Below are 22559 nucleotides of genomic sequence, written 5' to 3'. Positions count from 1 at the left end.
GCTATCTCAGGAACTAGTCCTCCCTATGTTTCTGGCCATTTGAAAAGCTTTAGAGGGTGCTCCCAGAGTAATGGGGTAGAACAAATATTTCAGTCACATCAATTCACTTAGACACATAAAGATCTAAGCTATTTTCCAGGTGTAATGGCATCATGGTTTCCACTTAATTCTCTCTCTCTCTCTCTCTCTCTCTCTCTCTGCGTGCATGTGTGTGTGTGTGTATGTGTGTGTATGTGTGTGTGTGTGTGTGTGTCTGTGTGTTTTGTAGGTAGGTTTGCATATATGACTTTTTAAAGTGCAGAAAATTCATTTTCACATGAAGATATGCCACTTGTAGTTTTGAGGAACTGCCTGGGACAGTGAGAGGACAAATGCCTTGCTCAGGGTGAAATGCCTAGGATGTGTCAAAGGCAGAATTTAAACCCAGGACTTTCTGACTTCAAGGTCGGTTCTCAGTTAATTGCACCAAGCTGGTGCTCTTCATGGTTAGTTGTTGTCCTTTGTGCTAGAAGAGGACCAAAATGACATCATTGTGCTGGAGTCAGGGTACAACATGTCCGACTGTGGCTGATCTAACCAACAGGAGCTTGAAAGGTTCTACCACAGGTCAAGCACAAATACTCCATATGAATATTTGGAGTGGAGATGGCTCTAAGTTTCTTCATCTCACATTTTTTTGGAGCCACTGCAATTCTGTTTTGCTAAAAGAGCACAGCACCTTCTTTGATGTGGTCACACCACGCTGAGCATTCTTGTGTCAGTGTCTCCCGTTTCACATAGTCAATTCCAAAGTTCTTCAGAGACACCTTGAGATTATCCTTGTGTCACTTATTTTGACCACCATGTAAGCACTTGCCTTGCATGGGTTCTCCATAAAATAGTCTTTTAGGTAAACATACATTTGGCATTCAAACAACATGGCCAGCTCATTGGAGTTGTTCTCTCTGCAGTAGGGTTTCAATGCTTGGCAGTTTAGCTTGAGAAATGACCTACGTGTCCAGCACCTCAACTTCATTCATATAAATAAAACCTAATAGAAGAAGGATGTGTTGGCACATATACATTATACAAATCAGTCAATACCGCTACATTAAATAGGTACTATAAATTATCTCGTGTGATATTAATTTTGAGAAATAGTACAAAGGGGTTATTTAAAAACTACATATATAATATTAATGATCTACTTGGATTTATTCTCTAATGCAATGATTGATCCAAATCTTAAGCAATAATTATCAACTCATTTGATATTTTTTTAAATGTCAGTTTAAAACACTGTCTGCCCTTTAATAAAACTGAAGTTTCAGGATGGTAGACCAAGACAGATTTTTCTTCCACTGGCAGAGTAGTTCATTTTTCCCTTTTGTAAAATAGAACTTCAGTACTTAAAAAGATCTGTGGTTTCATTGACCTGAGATCCTATAATGATGTGCAAAATTTCTGGGACAAAGTAAAATAATGGTATTTATTGATATGCAATAAACCTTACAATTTTGACATTTTATAAAACATTTTATATAAAATATGTCCTCTTTGTTGCAATTGCATGTTTTACATGATTTGTCATTAATTTCAAGATCTGTTGACACATTAGTTAATGGTTTATCGTGAAATCATATATTCCTTTGTACATTAAGTATACCTTTGACAGAAAGGCCATTTTTTTCAAAGCCTATCTTTGATTTTACCCTGCCAGTTTTCAGTGGGGTTTATGATCAGTTAAGCTCCCAGGGCACTGAAGCATGTACATCTCCATCTCTCAGATAAATTTCTTAATTTTTCATGACATATAGCAAGGTACAATGTCATGTTGCAGAAATCAATCTCCATTTGGCATATTTTCTAATTCTGGAATAATTGTGCATCTCAGTAATGTAATATATCTATCAGAGTTCATCATTCCCTTATTGACGACAAGAATTTCCCTGGAAGGAAAAAAAATCATTTTTGGGTGATGAATCATTTTTTATTCTGGTGAATATGCCCATATTATATAGGTTCAACTGGATTTTTATGAAAATGAAGTTGGTATAGTCTTGGATGAAAGAGAACTTCATTTGTACAGATCATCTTTTCCACTGTTCAGAATTCTAATATTTATAGTGGCTTTCCTAGGGAAAACAAACCAAAGGAAAAAAAAAAAAAAGAGCACAACAACCATTTTTTTTGTCTTCACAGCAACACTGTACTGCATTTTTTTTTGTCTCTTCACTGTTGTTTTATGGCATAAAGAAACTTACACCTAACACTAGATAGATTAATAAAACCTCATTTTCTTCAAGCTTCCTTAAATTCTTTTTTCTCCCCCACCTCCCAAGAACTTACTATGCTGTTTCGAAGCAATAGTTTTCAGATATATTTACATGGAATTCATCTTCTGAGTGGGAATATAAGATATATGCATAGAACTAGTGAGATACTACTGTTGTCTGATGTATGAAGATTGAAGTATAGGAAAGAAGGGGGGAGCAAAGAAGGGAAAGACAAAAGAAGTAAAAAAGAAAGGAATAAAGACAAATAAAGAAGGAGAAAGAGAGAGGGCAAAGGAAGGGAGAGAAAGGAAAAATGTGTGACAAATGAAAAAAGTGCCAAAATCTTATAACAGCTGCAATGAAAAAGCACAATTAGCCAAAGTTCAGAAAAGTTTATGGAGTGAGTCCCAGTCTCTGGGACTGCATTGTGTTTTTTCTTTCAAATGAGAGTATCTTCATAGTTGCATCAAAACCACTATAGTTGCTTTATCTGTTATGAAAACATTCCTGGCTGTTAACTTCTTTACATTTTTCTCATTATTCAGTGATCACTCAGGTGACACCCTCCCAAGTAATTGGCTGTTTCCTCTACTTTTCTTGTACTAAAATTGTCTTTGTGCCTATTTCATGCCCCAGCTCCCATCAGATTGTATGATACTTTAGGGAAAGGACTGTTTCATTGTTTATGTTCTTTTTCTCAATATCTAGCCCAGTGGCTGGCAATTAGGAGGTGATTAATAAATGTTTGTTCAATAGAATTGAGTTGAATCTGTGGCTTATTTGAATAGATTGAAATAGATTTGTGTATGTTATCCTTTTTTTTTTTTATACAGACATAATGAATGCATGTACAAACACAGACACAATGCCGTGAGAATTTTTCTCAGTTTACCAAGGCATAGGAGTAAGAAGAAGCCAGTCCACATTTTGAAGAAACTGTTCTCTATGTCTTTGGAATCTATCTACATGAAATTTATCTTCCAAGTGGTCAGAATAGGATACATTAATGGACACCAGTGAGACACTATTCTTGTCCGACATGTAACAAGACTCAAGTGTGACCTGAATGGCTCCCTGGTGTTGGAATTTATATTCCTCTCAGAGGCATTGGAGAGTGCGTTTCACCACAAAGAGCTAAAATCATTGCAATCATTGTTTATAAATCTTTTAGAAAAATGCATTTTCTTAGCAGCAGCTATGGCAACAGGGAACTTGAAACGACGTTGGGAAAGAATTGAGTGAGGCTGCTCAGGGTAATATCCACAGGATTTATATTTTAGTATCTTCCACGCTGGGATCCTGGGAAATTGGGTGAACAGAATCACTCAGTAGATACAAGCATGGTATCTGGGACTGCATTGTGTTTTTTCTCCCCTGTCTGCAGGTTTCATGACCTCTGACAACTGTTAAGATAAATAACTATTAAAGATTCTCATGGAGACTTTAGATGAATCATTCGTTATTTATTAAGCACTTATATTTCAAGAATTATTCCAAGATATGTAGAGAAATTTTTTTTTAAATATGATAGCCCTTCTTTTCATGGAGCTCACCCTCTATTTGGGGATGACAACACAAATAGGAGATCAGTTCCTAGAGAGATGAAATGTATAAAAGTTGTGAGTGTTCACCTACAAGGCTCAGGAATGTTTGGGAAGCATCCTGGTTTCTGTCCCACAGGTGAATCTAACAACCACTTATGAGGTAGTGAGGCTCAAATCAGAAGTGAGAGGAATTCTGGGTTCCCATAGACATGGAGATAGGATGTGGGTTTGCTGTTCAGCCATGAGGGGAAAAAAGAAAAGGTCATTGGGAGGAAGTTGACTTAGACCTCAAGTAGCTTACATTCTAACCAGGATGACAGAAGGCAAATACCTATGTGCATACAAGAGTAATACAAAATAAACTGAAGATAATCTGAAAGAGGAAGGCTCTAGCCCTGGGGAGACTAGGAAAGTCTCCCTCCCCCTAAAGTGAGATTTCAGTAGAACATTCCAGGGATCACATTCTAGGCATGTAGGACAACCAATGCACAGACATGATGAGGGAAGAGCATGTGAAGAATTGCGAAGCAGGCAATACGATTGTCCCAAAGTATATGTAGAAGGAAGTAAAATAAAAGAAGACTGGAAAGATAGGAAGGGAAGCAGCTGTAAAGTATCACCTCCAAAAGCAGTTATCAAGTACTTACTCAGTCTGAGGCACTCTGATAAAATGCTGAAAGAGGATACATGGACATAGGAATTCAATCCATACAATTTTGAGGGCACACATACTGTATTATCCAGATTCTTGGAATATTTGTGATATTGTGAGAAGTATCATGGTGCAACGACTAACGCTCTGGACTTGGAGTAGGCAGCAAAAAATCAAATCCTATCTCATATCATTAATAACATTTTGACCTTACACAAGCCTAATCTCACAATATCAATGTCCTCATCTGTAAAATCAGTCTTATAATTGCTGTAGCACTGAAATCAAAAGATTGTTGAAAGCCTAATGAAATAACATATGGAAAACACATTGGACACCTTAATGTGCTACCTGCATCTGAACTGCTCTGTTTCTTAAACAATCCTCTGATATAGGATATTTCTTGGTAAAGCTGTCCTTGCCTATATTTCTGAATCTTAGGTGAGGTCAAAATCATCCTTCCTGTCACCCATGGAGAGATGCAAGCAGGCAGTCTTCCTTGACTTTTCTCTTTTCTTCTTCTACCACCTCACCATAACCCTATAACTCCTGTTGAATTAAACTCTCACAACATCCCTTTCATCCTTTCCCTTCCATCCATGGCCCTTCAGTCAAGCAAAAAGCCTTTATTACACTGCTGTTATGTGCCAGGTGCTGTGGACACAAAAAAAAAGTGAAATGATTCCTGCTTGCCTACAGCTTTTGCCAGAATAGTTGTAATGATTTCCCAATTAAGCATCCTCAATTCCCATCTTTTCCCTCTCTAACTATCCTTGATATAGTTATCAAATACGTCAAGCAAGTTAAGAAGCATTTACCAGGCATCAATTTTATACCAGACACTATATGCTAAGAGCTAGGAATAAGAAGAAAGAGAAAACATCGCCCCTGTTTTTGATGTGCTTGTAGTCTCAGGAGAGTGGTAACATGCAAACAATAATGAACAAAGATTCTATGTACAGGCTAAAATGTGACATGATTTAAGAGGAACAGCACAGTAATTACGCACAGATCTTCCAATACTTCTCCCTTACTCAAAAATAATCAATGACTCCCTATTTCAATTTGATTAAATATAATCTGCTCAGTCTGGATTAAAAAAAAACAAACACTGACTTCAAACCATCTTTTCAATAATATCTCATAAGACCCTCCATTTAAAACAGCACAACTTTGAGATGCAGTGTCGTGTAATGAATAGAATGCTAGAATTGGAGTAAGAATGATCAGTGTCAGAAATCTGCCTCAAATACTTACTAGCTGTGTGACCCTGGACAAGTCATTTGATTTTTCTGAGCTTTAGTTTCCTAAGCCTCAGAAGGAGGTTGGAAACAATAGCTTACATGCTCTTTCCTGAATAAAATTTAAGTCTCATGATCCTATGATCTATGACCTTATCGTGTTATGATTGTATGTTCTAAGATCTCATGGTTCTTTCACATAATGTACATTTCAGTTGAACCGGGCTACTAGCTATTCCTGAGATTCAACATCTCACCAGGTAGGGCCGTACTTTCTAAAAGGTCAGTCTGTATCCCTGTAAATCTTCCCTTTTCATACCCACCTCTGACATTTTTTATCTTTATTTGTATTTCAGCTTAGTTGTCATTTCCCACACAAAATTTTCCTGGCTTCAGCACTCTATGTACTGTACCACCTAGCCAACTGGTGCTGGGTAAAAATAAACACTTAATAAGACCTTGTTAATGAACTTACAACTTTTCTAAAGTTAAGGGCAGCCACAAAACAGAAGGGCAGCACTCCATCCATTTTGCCACGTAGCTGCCATGCTGCCCCATAGAATGACACAATTGTCAATGAGTCAAAAGTCATTTTTTGGGGGAATATGAACTCTTAATTTGAAGTGATATATTTTTAATTAAATATCATTGAAAATATGATGTTAATTTTGCTTTCTGTCCCCCAGTAAATTTAAATTCCTTGAGAGTGTGATTGATTTGGTTTTGACCCTACGGCTTTAGTATTTTCACAGTTCCTGAAACATAGCTGTTTAATGCATATTTATTAGTGTTACTGTAGTCATGACTTTAAAATGTCACCTTTGAAATTCGGTTATAAGATTCATTGAATAAAAGAGAGAGAAAAAAAGCAACACTCAAGTATTGTTTTCTATCATATTTATTTAATTTATGAAGTATTTTCTTCTTATAATGCTAGACCTTTTTGATCAATCAATCAGCCATTCGACAAATACTTATTAAGCAATGATATGCTAGTATTTTGTTAATTTATAGGAATCCAGACAAAAAGAAACCAGCTCCTTCCTGTTTCTTATTTCCTTCACTAGTTGTCACATGCACAGCAGTCACATCCCGGTAAACTCTCTCAGCAGATGGGCTCAACCAGGTTCAGGGTAAGCAATGGGCCATGAACTCATTGGTGAGTTAGGGTAGAGTCTAGCCCAAGCATGTGAAGATTTTCCCTGGTGGAATGAGTGGAGGAGGACAATTTGTTCCAATGGCCATGATAGTAACTGAAGCAGGAGTTGCTGAGTGCTTTGAGATTGGTCAGACAGCAAAGACACCAAGGTCATCCACTGCATCTGAGTCATTGTTAGTCCTCCTGACTCTTGTCTTGCTAGTAGACTTCAATGGTTCTGGAAGAGGGAGTAAGACTGATGACGGTGCAACTATGCCTCATTTAAATGTGTCAAGACATCCTCCTGTGATGTCATTGATCCTCTTCCAAAAGGAGGGGTTGGGGCAGCTAGGTGGTGCAGTGGATAGAGCTCCAGCCTTTGAGTTAGGAAGACCTGAGTTCAAATCTAGCCCCAGACACTTGACACTTGCTGTGTGACCTTGGGCAAGTCATTTGAACCCAACTGCCTCACCAGATAGCCAAAAAAGGGTAAACAACAATCCTTTCCTAATAATAGATCAGCCATTGAAGAACTCTAAGTCTCTAAGCTTCCTCATCAGTAAGATGTACAACCTAATAATTGAACTCCCTACACCAAGAAATCTTTCTTTTTCTTTTTTTTTTTAAACACATCAGTCATTTCAGATTAAAATGAAGGAATGGGATTACACATCATTCATGGTTCTTCTAGGTTCAGGTCTATGCTCTTAATATCTGCTTAGTAGGACTGGAAAGGTGTCTTCTCAACCTTCATGCAGTATGTGAATGTTCATGATGATGATGGTGATGAAACAAATGATGGTGACTGACTGTCGTGATGCTCCTAGAAGTTTCTTCATTCCCAATCAAGTGCTCAAATCACCTCTTTTTGGTGCCAGACTAGAGCAAAGCAGCAGAGATATGGTTAGTAACTTAACAAAATTTAAGCTAAAATAACATGTCCAAACACTTTTCCCTCGAGCTTTCTAATACTTTGAGGTTATAAGGAGATAGTCATTGCTAATAAAAATCCATTTTTTCCTTTTGGTGTTTATTGAAATCACAATGGAATAAACATAATTAAAACTTCATTATTTATGTGCACCTCCTTAAATGGGGACCACTATATAAGGGGCTAGCTTTGGAGGATAATCAAATAGATAAACCTCTTTGGAAAGGAGCCCAGACATACTCATTTTGTGTTGCAAATAAACAGAAGTTATAACTTTACAAATTTTAGAAGGAAGGAAGAAAAAAAGGAAAGAAGGAAGGAAGGAAGGAAGGAAGGAAGGAAGGAAGGAAGGAAGGAAGGAAGGAAGGAAGGAAGGAAGGAAGGAAGGAGGGAAGGAAGGAGGGAAGGAAGGAGGGAAGGAAGGAGGGAAGGAAGGAAGGAAGGAAGGAGGGAAGGAAGGAAGGGAAGGAAGGAGGGAAGGAAGGAGGGAAGGAAGGAGGGAGGGAAGGAGGGAAGGAAGGAGGGAAGAAAGGAAGGAAGGAAGGAAGGAAGGAAGGAAGGAAGGAAAGTGAGGGAGGCAGGAAGAAAGACAAAAAGAAAGAAAGAATGAAGGTAGGAAGGAAGGGAGGAAGAAAAAAGGAAGGAAGGAAGGAAGGAAGGAAGGAAGGAAGGAAGGAAGGAAGGAAAGAAGGAAAGAAAGGGAGGGAGGGAGAAAGACAAAAAGAAAGAAAGAATGAAGGAAGAAGGAAGGGAGGAAGGGAAGAAGGAAGAAGAGGAAGAAAGAGAGAGAGAGAGAGAGGACGGGAGGATGGAACAGGAAAGAGGGAGGAAAGTAAGGAGGGAGGGAGGAAGGGAAGAAAGAAGAAAAGAAGTAGGGAAGAAGGAAAGAATAGTAAAAAAAAAAAGCAAAGACTGGGTCTGAAGAGATTGAAAAATTGTCATTATAAACCATTGTCTCTAGTGCATGTTCCAAACTTTGGTGTTATAAGGGATGGGTTAAGACAGCTCTGGACTGATTTGAGCTGATAACAAAAATGTCAGAACAGCTACAAGAAGCCCTATTATTCATTTCAAAGTGCCTTTTGGGCAAAAGGCTTGCATCTTATGAGATTAGAAATAGAATAAGGGATGTTAACTAATATTCCTTCTTTTAATAACCAATGATAGTATTTACAGCTAGAACCTGACTCCTTTGCTTTCCTTATTTTCTGCCTCCCCCCTCCCCAATCTGTACAGCTTCTACTTGATGAACAATTGAAAGAGGAAAAACAACAACAACGATGACAACGTGGTGTATGTGACTCCTTTCTCAGGCTTTTGATGACCTGTCTAACTTACAGACGATCATTTTCTAAGAGTTGCATTTGAAGAATTAACCATGGGGAACATTAGAACAACTACGGTCCAAACAGAGTATCATTGCGGTATGAGAACTGATGAACACGAAGAATTCAGACAAACTGTAGTCATCTCTCATGAACTGGGGAAGAGTAGAGAAAGCAGAATTGGGGGAACCTGTCCAATGACTGCAAATGATTTCAATGTGAGTAATAGCGAATGGCAGGATTGTTCATATTCCCTGAGAAATAATAATGAAACCCTGTTCTTTAAACAATCATGATGGGCAATCACAGTCTCACTTCAGCACTGATAATGATACAAACCTTACTAATCTCAGTGGAGAGGTAGAGAACTATGAATTTGGATTAACTGGGATGAAAAATATAAAATGTTAAATTTGAATTTGCTTAAATTTAAATGTTTATTTTTTTATTTTCCCTTTTCTTTTCATTCTTCGTTTCCTTTTTTTTTTTTTTGTAAAGGAGGTATCAGTAGATAAGTAGGTAAGAGAGACAATGATCTTAAAAAACAAATGTTAAAAAAACTAGAAAAATAATGTAATCAGTAGAAATCAAGAATAAATATGGAAACATAAAATTTAAATCTAAGTTTTGGCTCCTCTTTCCCTTAGGAAAATTACCGGTGACTATTTTTAAAGGGCCAATAATTATTTATCTGAGAATTATTGACAATTTCATTTTTAACTGAGAGAATGCAATTTTCTTTCTTCATCACGTGTTATAGTGGCAACTTTAGCTAAACTTTCATGGTCGTGTCTTTAGGGGAAAACAAATAAGAGATGCATGCATCTTATCCAAGGCTTTTTGACACTAGAGCAGGAAGTAAGAAGATTCATTTGAGTTAACTCAGCCCACTGAAATCTGCTTTGATTGGCTAGTTCATGTCATTGGCAAAACACAGATAATTTCCCTGAATCTTTTAAGGTCAATGCAAAGAATTGAATCTGCACCTGGACAATGAACCAGCTCAAATCTAAACAGAAAATGAGAGATGTTGCAAAAACTGATGTTCTTTACAGAAAACACTGTAATTGGCAGTAACATAATGCTGTCTATCAGAGAAGCTAAAAGTACTTTGCAAGCACATAAAAGGAATGACCATTTTCCTCCTAAATGATTTGTCCCTTGGTCGCTGTTTCAGGGGTGTGTGAGGCCTCTTGATCTGTAATCTAGTTCACCAACAAAAGTCCATCACTACTGCTACAACTAGTGCCAGAAATGATAGCTGACATGTATATATACGCTTAGAGATGTTCAAAGCACTGTATAGACATCTCATTTCATCATCAAATCATTTTCAAGGTAATTTACTTTGGATTTTCATCAACACATGTATATAAACAGCAAAATAGCATCTACCTTTATATCCCATTTAAATTCTACTCATCTTTCAAGGCCAAATTAGAATGCTACATAATCCAGCTATTTTTCCTTTTTCCTTTTTGCTAGAAATAATATCAGCTTCCTTGGAATTTGGATCACACTACATCCCTTCAGTATCTAGCATGATAGCTTATATAGTCATTATTTTTTCAACAAAGTCTGCTTTCAATGATGGAATTTAAGCCCCTTGACTTATTATGTGAAATGCTGTGTGTTATCTTAGGAAAATCTTGGTTCAACCTTCCCCGTGCCAACACTTAGGATCACAGGACCATAGATTAAAACCCAAAAGGGACCTTAGCGGTCATGGGATTAGAGATTTAGAGCTCAAAAGGACCTAATGATGGCTGTGCATTAAATGTTCTCATTTTGACCCTGAAGAATCCAAGACTCAGGTAGGTTAGGCGACGTGTCAAAGTGATCTGGCTAGCAAGTGTCTGAGGCAGGATTTAAACACAGGACTTCCTGGTGATGAGCCTTTCACTCTCCACATTATCCCATGTTGCTACCCCAATAACTGTGTAACCACAGGTAAGTCATGAACCTCAACTTCCTCATCTGTAAAATAAGAATTACAATAATTTCCATAATTAGTAAAACATAAGTTATTGGAGGTCAGAACATATAATGCTTCTCTTTATTTACATTCTTAGCTTCCAATCCACTGAAAGTACATAAAAAAAGCTATTAGGCATGATAACACCCACATCCAAGTTGAGAAAATCATAGGTGAGGGAGGAAAGTATTTAGCAAAATATGAAGTACTAGGAATAAAAGTTATGATCATTCACTTTCCGTACCCCTAAACAGAGAGCCTTGCTCCACAGCAGCATTGTGATTATCCAAAAATTTAGATAGAGCAGAAAGAGACTTCAGAGTTATCTAGTCCAGCTCATATATTTTTACAGATGTGGAAATTGGAGCCCATGTAGGTTGAGTGACTTGTCTGACATTACATAGGTGGCTAATTCCAGAGCAAGTATTCACAACGGACTCTAAATTCTGTGTTCTTTTCATCATACCACACTGCCTCACTAGAGTGAATGAATATTATATGATTTTAAATGTTGACAGTCAGGCATTGCCATGAAAGTGACTGTGACATTTACCTAACCCTGACACAGAGAGCCAACTCAAAATCCAAAAGGACACTGACAGTTTAATTCAAAATGGGAACTGATTTCATACATAGAGGCATTGAAAAGGAGTTTTTAACAGAATCCAAAACATCACAATTGAGAAGCAGTTGGGTGTGATGGAAAGAACATCAGAGTTAGGATATCGAGTTCAAATCCCAATTTTTGTGCCTCCTAGCTGTGAGATCCTAGATCAGGGGGCAAACCTTTGGCCTTAAGGAGGTATGTGGCTATTTGTTCTGTAAAATTGGATTCAGTCAAAAGGCCACACTTAAGGACTTAGAATGCCTCATGTGGTCCTAGACAGACCCCAATCCTCCTCTGAAGCTCAGGTGTTTTATCTGAACAATTAGGATAATTATTAATATAAATACTTGCAATAATGGAAATCACTCATGTTGTAAGGAATCATTTTATGCTGCTTAATGTACTAAATATGTTCAAAGTCCTATCTATATATACCATGTATATTATGACAGTATTTACAATGGCATACGGAGCATTGCAATTGGAGTTAAGAAAGCCCTGGATTCGATTCCTAAGTCAGAATATTTCCCTGCTCAAATATCTTCAAAGGCTCCCTTTGCCTCTTAGATGAAATGTAAAATCTTCAGCCAGGCATTTTATAGACCTCCTTAGTCAGTCCCAGGCTTACCTTTCTGGGTATAGCTTAATGTACTAATATTAACTTATGTGAATATTTAACACCCAAATATTAATTATACTAATGAATGTGTAAACTATTGATTATAATAATAACACCTGGGCCTTGGTGATGGCTATTTACCTCTCATATATGGAATGGACTCACTATATTTCTCTACTCTTTGAATCCAAACATTTTCTCAATGCTCAACTAGAACAAGCCTTTCTGGAGAGCCCTAGTCATTTGCTCTTTTCTTTGTCAAAACATTTTGTATTTATTGATCCGTGGGCAAACTGTGTCTGTAAAGTAGAAGGTAAGCAACCTCATCATCAGACTCTCTTGACTTTACCTTTGCAATTCCCATCATGGGGCCATCTTCAGTCATCCTATTCTATAATATCTCACCACTCGACCCGAGTGGCTCCGGGACAGCCTGGTGACTTTGCACAGCCCTCCTCACTCAGATCCAGTTCATTTGCAGGTCATGGCCTCACCTTCCTGATGTCATGGTCCTCTTTGAGAACACAGGACAAACAACAATAAACAATACCTATCACACAGTATTAACCTCTTAAATATTTGTTAAATTTAATTGAATTAAAAATCCTGATTCTCACACTGATTTGTTGTTTTTATTTTTAAGTCACATCTGACTCTTCATGACCCCATTTGGGGTTTTCTTGGTAAGGATACTGGAGTGCTTTGCCATTTCCTTCTCCAGCTCATTTTATAGATGAGGAACTGAGGCACACAGGGTTAAGTGACTTGTCCAAGGTCACACAGCTAGTAAGTGTCCGAGGCTGAATTTGAACTCATGAAGATGAGACTTTCTGATTCTGCTCTCAATGTTCTATCCACAGCACAAACTAGGTGCCCCCTCACATTGCTTAGCTGTTACTTAACCTTCACAAGCTTCAGTTTCTTTATAAAATGAGAATGATAATTACATCAGTAATACCTCAGATGGTGGTTGTATGGATATATGTGAAAGGTTTATAAGCGTTAAAGCAATTCTAGATTCATAGATATGCACTGCAAGGGACCTCAGAGGCCACTGCGGCTGACCCTTTGCTTTTACAGGTGAGGTAACTTGAGAGCCAGCAGAGTGAAATGACTTGTGATGGCCACACAGATAGTCTAAATGGAAGACACGGTATTCGAACACAGTTCCTCTCACTCACTTTCCAGCACTCCTTCCAGTATGTAAAACTACCTTGACTTAGACCTAACAGCTATAAGAATGTAAACTATCATTATTTTTTATTCTTTGTTACTTTTTTGGGGGTGAGATTCAGTCCTAAGATTTCATTGGTGATTCATGAATTCCCAATATGAAATAGTCCTTCACTGATACAGAATACCAACATATATGTAACTTAAATCCTTAGACTTAAATCATTAGATTGAATTATTAGATTCAACAGCACTCCAGAGTTCAAAGCTTCCCCATAGTCCATGTCAGAAGCAAGCCTTAACCCTACATCTTCTTGCTGGCTAGACGGGTCTCCATCAATAAGCCAACTAAACATTATAAAAGTGAATTTGTTTCACTTTCTAAACCAGTTCACCAAAGAAGAGTCAAAGAAATATCTGTTTGATTGTTTGTTCACACCAGGGTTCTAGGTTCTGGGGACTGGCTGTCCTGTATTCTGTAGGTTATAACCACAACCGTCTTGATTCTTCTGAGTATTTTTCAGAAAAAATGAAGAGTGAAAAACAAAAGTACTTCCTCCTCTATATCCCTCTGACACTGTTTATTATTTAATCACATCTAAGTCTTCTTCAGACAGTAACAAGTGGGTAGCAAGTTTGAAAGAACTGATGGTTTACTGTTGATCAAAGAGAAATCCTTCTAAGAACTTCAAAGAGAAAGGGTCATATAGAAGCATGATGATACCTTCTACTTGTAACAAAATGATAAGTGAGGTGATGAATTATTTTAAAATATAAATGCGTAGAGAAGATGGTCTCCTTAGGGTGAGGGAGGTTGATGTAGAATAGCTGTCCCGGGCAAAATTGTGCCATCGTGCATACAATAAATGGGAATGGTGACTCAGAGGGACCTTCCTTTATTTTAAAACACACAAGTTTTTGTAATGAAAAATACTGTCTGCCTATCAGTACTCCTGTCTCTGAACACAACCACAGAAGGAGAAAGAGCCACAGAAGCCATACAGTCCAGACCATTCCAAAACAAGGACTCCTCAACAAGCCTGTCAAGTAATCATCCAGTTTATCTTTAAAGATCTCCCCTGTACAGGAACCCACTGCCTGTGGAGACAGCCTATCTCCCTTTTACATGGCCCTGGCTATTTGGAAGTTCCTTCTTCTATTAAGCCATGATCGGCTTCTTGGTTATGCCTATCCATTAATCTATCTTTTCAGGAGGATAAGGGGAATGAGTATTGCCTTCATGCACATTACAGTTCTTAAAATATATGAAGACCAAGTCATCAGTATATTCATTATGTTTTCTCTTTTCCATTTAAACACACTTAGATCCTTAAACTGGAAGGAACTCAAGGGGTGGCCTAGATACCCTCTTATCATGTTTTAATTGTGTAGGTGGCCAGAAACAGCTGATTACACAAGAGGGATATGATCTACACATGTAGAAAACAGGTTTGAGTCCAATTTGTCTTTCTCACATATAAGCCAGAATCCTGTCTACAACATATTGGCCAAGTTGTCTTGTATCCAGATTTATGACCTTCAATGAAACCTCCCTACCTCTCACGTTAGCCTGTTCCACTTTAGTGTAACTCAGAGACAGAGAGAGAGGGAGAGAGAGACAGACAGTCACAGAGACAGAGAGAGATTATGGCTATAGATATATTTAGATAAATATAGGTATGTAGATAGAGATATAGATAAAGGTATATAGCTATAAGTATAGGTTTTTTTGTTGTTGTTCAGTTTTCAATCATGTCCAACTTTCATGACTGCTTTCTGGGGTGTTCTTGCAGGCAAACTGTAGTGGTTTGCCATTTCCTTCTCCAGCTCATTTTATACATGAGGAAACTGATGCAAACAGGATTAAGTGACATGATTAGTATCACGCAGTGACTGAAGCCAGATTTCAACTCATGAAGATGAGTCTTCCTAACTCTAGGCCTGGTAATTTATGCATCATGTTACCTAACTGCCCTGAGTGTAGGTATAATTGTAGATACAGGTATACATTATATAGATAGTTATAAATGATATATAGGAATGTTTATACATTATATGCATATATGTGTCTGAGCACATATCTGCGCATGTGTGTACATGTACACATGTATATGTATAGTGTTCGTATATGTACAATGTGTTTATATATGCATGTATCTATAGATGTATTTGTATGTTGATAGCTATTATTTTAGCTAAAGATATAGATTCCCATTTATATATAATTTTCTAGCAATTTCAGGCTAAAACTCCCTTAGTTCCCACAACTGCTCCTCCTATATCTGCATCCATAACATGTGCATCTATCTCTGTATCCATTTCTAGTTATATTTGTAGGAAAGAGACCAGATTGGGGTCCTTGGGTTAAAGAATGAAACTATTGTCATGTTATTTAAAACAAACCAAAATCTGCTTCATAAATGATATTATTTTGTTGCTGTTGTTGGTGGCCTATGATTTTATTGGTGTGGAGAAACTCCCTCCTCCAACCCATGCACAAAGATCAGCCTTCAAATGGAATTTAGAGTGTCTAAAAGTCCCCTGGGGACCTGACAAGTGAAAAGACTCACTCCGTATCACTCAGCCAGGATGTCAGAGCAAGACTTGAACCCAGGTCTTCCTGACTTTTGCAAGCTCCCTGCCTCTAATGTTATGCATCCTCTTAAAACATCATCATCATCATCTCTTTCTCACTCTCTCTCCTCCCATATCCAGCTTTCTGTTTCTGGTTCTACTGTTACGGAGATTCGTGTCTGGATTTTTGAAGACTAGAATGTGTTATTAAATTACCATAAATCTTTGTTGACTCGAATGCACTGCCACAAAGCTACATTTGATGTCATCTCTGTGCCAGGCATAAAGACTTTTGGGTAGGCTTTAAGTGCCACTCCAAATCAACAATTAGGATGAAAATTTCAACAAATGAGGATGAGATTTAAAGGAGTTCCCCCCCACCTTCCACGAGATCTGCTCTTTGGTGGTAGTTGGGGTGGGGGGAGCTCAGTGGAGTGAGTGATCTAGGGGGAGTTTCATTATTTCACAAGGGAAACATCAAGAAGTGATTACTATGAGTAAAATGTTATATAGGCAAAATTACCAGAGCCATCCTTTCTTATTAATCCCACTGATAAAAATTAAGGCAGATTATGTTCAAAATCATTATTTTAATATTCCTCAGAGAAATGTGCTATAATTTGGGTCCTTCTTACCGTGCCCTGTTAGTCACAAGAGCAAAGCGGGAAGCCACCTAGTAATTAGCTCAAGGAATTATCTCTTCCCCCCATGTTTGAATTGTTAACCAGATCTTTCACTCTCAGAACCCAAAATGAAGAGTCTCTAATTCCATTTCTATTTACTGGGTGGATATTAAACTCATGGCTCTGGTGCAAAGAACAAATTCTGAACACTGGGTTAAAGAAGGCATATTTAATGTTTTGTTTCCTCTAGGAAAAGCATGCCAACAATATGGATGGAATGATATGGAACCAGTGGCTCAAAGCCCACATGCTCTGGGCTCAGATAGAATAGGCCAGTCTTGAGGTTACCCAAAAAGATCATTAGATGTGTCTCATTATTTTCCTAATCCAGTGTTTGTCTGAGGAAATCTACGAATATGTGTCCATAATCACACTCATTCTCTTTCCCTAAAATCCTCTTTTCTTTCAGACTTTTTTTTATTATTATTCAAAGTACCCTCCTATTCCAATTGACCCAGGCTAGAAACATTAGGGCCATCCTGGCCTCCTCACTTTTTCTCACCACACATAGCCAATTTTTCATCATGACCTTGTCACATCTACTCTTATAACTCCTCTCCTATACATTCCCTTCTGTCTATTCACACAGTGTTTGCAAACCACGTCATCACCTCCCCGATGTCATGATCCTCTTCAAGAATGAAGCACAAAGCATAACACACAGCCACCACCCCAGTGGGACCCTCAGCATTTGACTTTTGAATTATGTCAATAGCCTGACGGTTGGTCTTTCCCCACTTTGATCCAGCCTTCATTTAACTGCCAAACTCATTCTCCTAAAGTACATATCTGACCACATCACTCTCCTTTTTTATTATCCTTAACTCCCAGATCAAATGTAAAATCACCTTTTTGTCATTTAAAGTGATTAATGGTTTGTCCCCTTCTGACCTACCAGGCTTCTAATGCTGTTCCACAGCCCATTCTTATAACCAGCAAAACTACATTACTAAGACAATCCAGTTTGGGTTACTAATGGCTTAGTTGTGGGAAATTATTCTTCTAACTTAACACTGCATTCCACTCTATGTCTTTCCCATGGCTTTCTCCTAATGCTGGAACAATCTTCTTCCTAAAATTCCAAATCTTAGAATCTCAAGGTCCCTTCAAATTTCACCTAAAATCCGACCTACTGGAAATGGCTTTTCCTCAGAACCCAAACTATTAGTGACTGCCACTCTACAATTACCTCACGTGCACTCAACATAAATCTAGTTTGTATATCATTATTTTTATGTTACCTCTCCTATTAAGGTGTGAAATCCCTGATGGCATGGACCATTTGTTTGCTTTAAAAAAAAAAATCCAATGATAAGCACAGTGCAAATCATAATGACTGGCACACAGTAAGCGCTTAATAAATGCTTGTTGACTGACTGACTGTATGGATATAATGACATAATCACAGACAGAGACAGAGAGACAGACAGAGACAGAGAGAGAGACAGAGAGACAGAGAGACACAGAGAGAGAAAGAGACTGAGACAAAGACCGAGAAAGAGAGACAGAGAGAGCAAGAGACAGGATGAGAGAGAGAGAGAGAGAGAGAGAGAGAGAGAGAGAGAGAGAGAGAGAGAGAGAGAGAGAGAGAGCGCGAGCTTATTCTAGGTTTATATCAATTTGTCTGACTGGGTCTGTAGGTTCTCTGTAAGTCCTCAAAGTAATAAAGCCAATTGCATGTCAGATATATGACAGTCTTTATTTCACTCAAAGAAGATTCAGAAGATACAAAAGAGCACATAAACAAAGCAGTGCTTTATGAGAGCCTAGAACATTAATGATAATCCTGTTTTCATTAAAGTATTTTTATGAATTCTCATTTCTTTCTCTGACTACAGATAGAATCTCAGATTTTGAAGGGACCTTGAAGGTAATGTAATCTAACTTGTACAATAACCACAACTATAATCAGAATAACAATAAAAACCTTCTCTATACCCTATTGATAATTCCAATAATTCTGATCCCAAATCTTCTAATGCAGGGACAGTTAGGTGGTACAGTGGATAGAGTACTGCTCTTGGAAATCAGGAAGACTCCTCTTCATGAGTTCAAATCCCACCTCAGTCACTTACTAGCTATGTAAACCTGGGTAAGTCACTAAACACTGTTTGCCTCAGTTTCATCACCTGTAAAATGAGCTGGAGAAGGAAAGGGCAAACCATTCCTGCTCCTCTGCTGAGAAATGGAGTCCTGAAGAGATAGACAAGACTGAACAACAATAAAATCGTACTTCCCTGAATTTCAGTTTTCTTCTCTATGAAATGGAGGTCTTGGCCTATTTTAACTCTAAGTATCCATCCATTTCTAAATCCTACTACCCTTGAGACTTTTGTGTTGGATTCTTCCCCTTTCTTCCTCCGTTGAGCTTCCTCCATTACTAACTTCTGAGGGACTTAGGTAATGACTCTCTTGTTTTTTCTGCTTCTGGACTTTTTCATTTCCCTTTGAATTCATACCTCCTTTGTCCTGGGCAACTGCTCAACTCTCTTTTCCCTTCCTGCTTGGCTGGTTCTAGCTATGGCATTCTTTCTCTGAGGACCAGCCTCCCTCTTCATTATTCATCATGACCTTCTGCACGCAGATCAAAATGTATTTATTCCTGGAAAGCTTAGCTTCATACCCTGTCACCCCGCCTGCCTTAGAGATAAGGAATGAAGCTGCCAACATTAAGCCAGACCAGAACAAACAGCAAACTGTGGCTTCTCTGGCAGGTAAACAATAGAAATTGAATCATAGATAGGGAAAAGTCAGCAGAATAATGCTACCTGTATCCTTAGAAGCTATTCTGCATAAACCATCCCATCATTTTTGCATTGGGAATAAAGGGGTGGAAGTTCCAAAGAGCCAGGTATAGCCTTATTAGGTGGGGGTAGAAGGAGAGAGAGTGAGAGAGAAAAACTTTGGAATGATTAGGGCTGTCCAAAAGGAGATTTTACTGCCTCCCAAGTAGAGACTCCTTGACAATGAAGGTATCCAAGAAAGAGCTGGGTGACTGCTTCTTAGACCACTTCTGAGGCATTCTTGCTCAGGCATGGGTTACATTCCTTGGCCTTTGAGATCCCTTCTAAATCAGAGATAATGAGTTTTTTTTTCCCCCTTGCTTTAAAAAAGAATCTCTGAAGACTAACTCTTTTGGGCAACAGAGCAGCTGCAGAGCAAATAACAATTTCTATACATGGTAAGTTTAAAACATATAAACATATATGCACATGCATAGGAGCATGCATGCATGTGCATACATGTATACACATGCATGTTTGTGTGTGCACCTATGTGTATATACTTACATGTGTGTGCATGCATGTGTGTACAGGCTATCTATCTATATAAAGGCTATGTGGGTGAAATAAGTAGAGAAAAGCTTTCAGTGATGTAACCATGCACTGTACCAGGACTTGGCGATACAAAGGCAAAAACGAAACATTAACAAACTTTCATTCCATCAGGATCAGTCATTCAATCTTTCCAGAGGGTTCTGTCAAGTGCTTACTTATATGACCGTGAAATGGTATCGGTGATGTCACAGGGCAAGTGTTCACATGGTGGTCAGAAAAAGCAATACAAGGACACTCTAAAGGTCTCTCTTATGAACTTTGGAATTGATTGTGTGCCATGGAGACACTGGCACAGGACTGCCCAGCATGGCGTGCCCTCATCAGAGAAGGTGCAGAGCTCTATGAGCAAAGCAGAATTGAAGGAGCTCAAAAGAAATGCAGGATATGCAAATTTAGAGAATCCTCCCCAAATGTTCACACAGGCTGTTTGTGCCCGACCTGCGGTAGAACCTTCAGAGTTTGTATTGGTCTGATCAGTCACAGGCAGACACACTGAAACTTGACTCCAGCATACTGATGTTATTCTGGTCCTCTTCAAGAATGAAGGACAATGACCAATCAAACAGCTTCATGACAGGCACTGTGCTAAGTGCTGGGGATACAAAGAAAGGCTAAAGTCCGTTCTTGCCCTCAAGGCTCTTATACTCTGATACAAACATGAACATAACGAGGAACTCACAAAAAAAAATACAAAACAGACTAAGACAATATGAAAGGTAAGGCATTAGTTAGCTTTGGGGCTGGGAAAGGCCTCCTGCACAGGGTCAGATTGGAGCTGAGCCTTGAAGAAAGTCAGGGAAACAAAGAGGTAGAGTTGAGAGAGCAGAGGATTCTGGGGTTTTGGGGATGTCTTATGCAAAGACCCAGAAACAAGAATTAGAGCGTTACATGTGAGAGACAGCAATAAAGCCAGTGTTGCTGGATTATGGGCAGTGAGGTGGTGCAGTAGATACAATGCTGGGGGCCTAGAGTTAAGAAGACTCCTCTTCCCAAGTTCAAATCCAGCCTCAGACTCTTACTGCCTGCATGACCCTGGGCTTATCACTTAAATCTGTTTACCTCAGTGCCTCATCTGTAAAATGAGCTGGAGAAGGAAATGGCAAACCACTCCAGTATGTCTGCCAAGAAAATCCTAAGTGAGGTCATGAAGAATTGGACATGAATGAACAACTGTGACTATATTATAGAGTCTGTGAAAAGAAGCCAAGCATCAGAAAACTGGAAAGCTAGGGAGGAGTCAGGTTAGGAAGATGTGCGATAATATAAATAGATTTAGAATCAGGGTACTGGAGTTCAAATACAAGCTTTATGATTTATTACTAGAGTGGAATCAGACAAGTAACTCTCCATCTGTGAACTTCAACGACTTCCCCTGTAAATGGAGGGAATTAGACTATATTATCACTAAGACCCGCTCTGCCTCCAAATCCTATAATCCCTATGATCCTATTATTCGAATTCAGGTTTTTAAAATGTAAGTCTAGTTCCTTTTTCTACTTACCATGTTACCACTCATATTTTAAAATGTCAATGTCATTTCCTTAAAAGTACTTCATAACAGGGGTAGGGGAAAATAATCTAATATCCTCTCTAATACATTATGAAAAATAAGTCCTATTTTCCTTGGAATAAACTGATATTTCATCAACTAGTTTTTACTCAGAATAACCCATATTGTTTCTCAAAGTTACAAAAGTATACACACCAAGACTGCAACAAATAGAAAAAAACCCAATAAATAAACATATCTCACAATAATGAGAACTAAAATGAACTTAATGCTTGATGTTTGCGAAGCATCTCACATCTATTAGCTCATTTGATCCTCTCAGAAATTCTGTGAGTTGGTGCAATATTATCCCCCCTTTACAGAAAAGGAACCTGAGGCTGAGAGAAAATCAATGACTTGCCTAGGGACACACAGCTGTCAACAGTCTGAGGAGGCATTCGAATCTAGATACTCATTACTCCAGCTCCAATGCTCTGTTCACTCAAAATTTCCCTTAACCATCAAACGGAAAGTTGGGCATTGTTGAAGATCCGAAGGAAGACTGAAGAGTTGGAAGCATCCTGATCCCAGATGTCAAGTACCACACACACACACACACACACACACACACACACACACACACACTCTCTCTCTCTCTCTCTCTCTCTCTCTCTCTCTCTCTCTCTCTCTCTCTCACGCATGCACAAATGATTTTGAAAACTTTGAAAAGAACTAGAGAGTTTTCCATTTGATTCCTTTTTCCTTGAGCTGGGAAAAAAAGAAATGGTCTCTCACAGATATTACTTTCAGCCAGGAGGAGCCCTCCCAATCCTTGCATGTGCTATGTATTCATTCATTCATTCATCCATACATTTAATCATTTAATAGCGTGTTTAAAAAGGGCACAATTTGCTTTCAGGAAGCAATAATCTGACTTCCTAACATGTGGAAAACCCTGTCTGGGCTTTTGTTTATTTGATTGCTTTTCCATTTCTCTCCAGATTCCCTCTAGAGC

General features: G+C 38.4%; 1 protein-coding gene across 2 annotated transcripts in view; it reads right to left on the bottom strand.

The window, feature by feature from the left end:
* The window catches only part of LRRTM4 (leucine rich repeat transmembrane neuronal 4), an 868928-nt gene that overhangs the window by 594922 nt on the left and 251447 nt on the right, over positions 1–22559 (bottom strand). Inside the window, exon 3 of one of the 2 annotated variants that reach the window (XM_078149236.1) lies at positions 6618–7709. The exons of the other annotated variant lie outside the window; for it this stretch is intronic. Within the exon in view, the coding sequence (XP_078005362.1) occupies positions 7689–7709 (21 nt within the window). The 3' untranslated portion in view covers positions 6618–7688. Of the gene's footprint in view, positions 1–6617; positions 7710–22559 lie in introns of those variants that run through there. 2 annotated transcript variants of the gene reach the window in all.

This window comes from Phascolarctos cinereus, unplaced genomic scaffold, assembly GCF_003287225.1.
Source record: "Phascolarctos cinereus isolate Bilbo 61053 unplaced genomic scaffold, phaCin_HiC Scaffold_2;HRSCAF=192, whole genome shotgun sequence".
In the NCBI taxonomy this organism is placed as follows: Eukaryota; Metazoa; Chordata; class Mammalia; order Diprotodontia; family Phascolarctidae; genus Phascolarctos; species Phascolarctos cinereus.
This window is presented reverse-complemented; position numbering and strand designations above follow the sequence as displayed.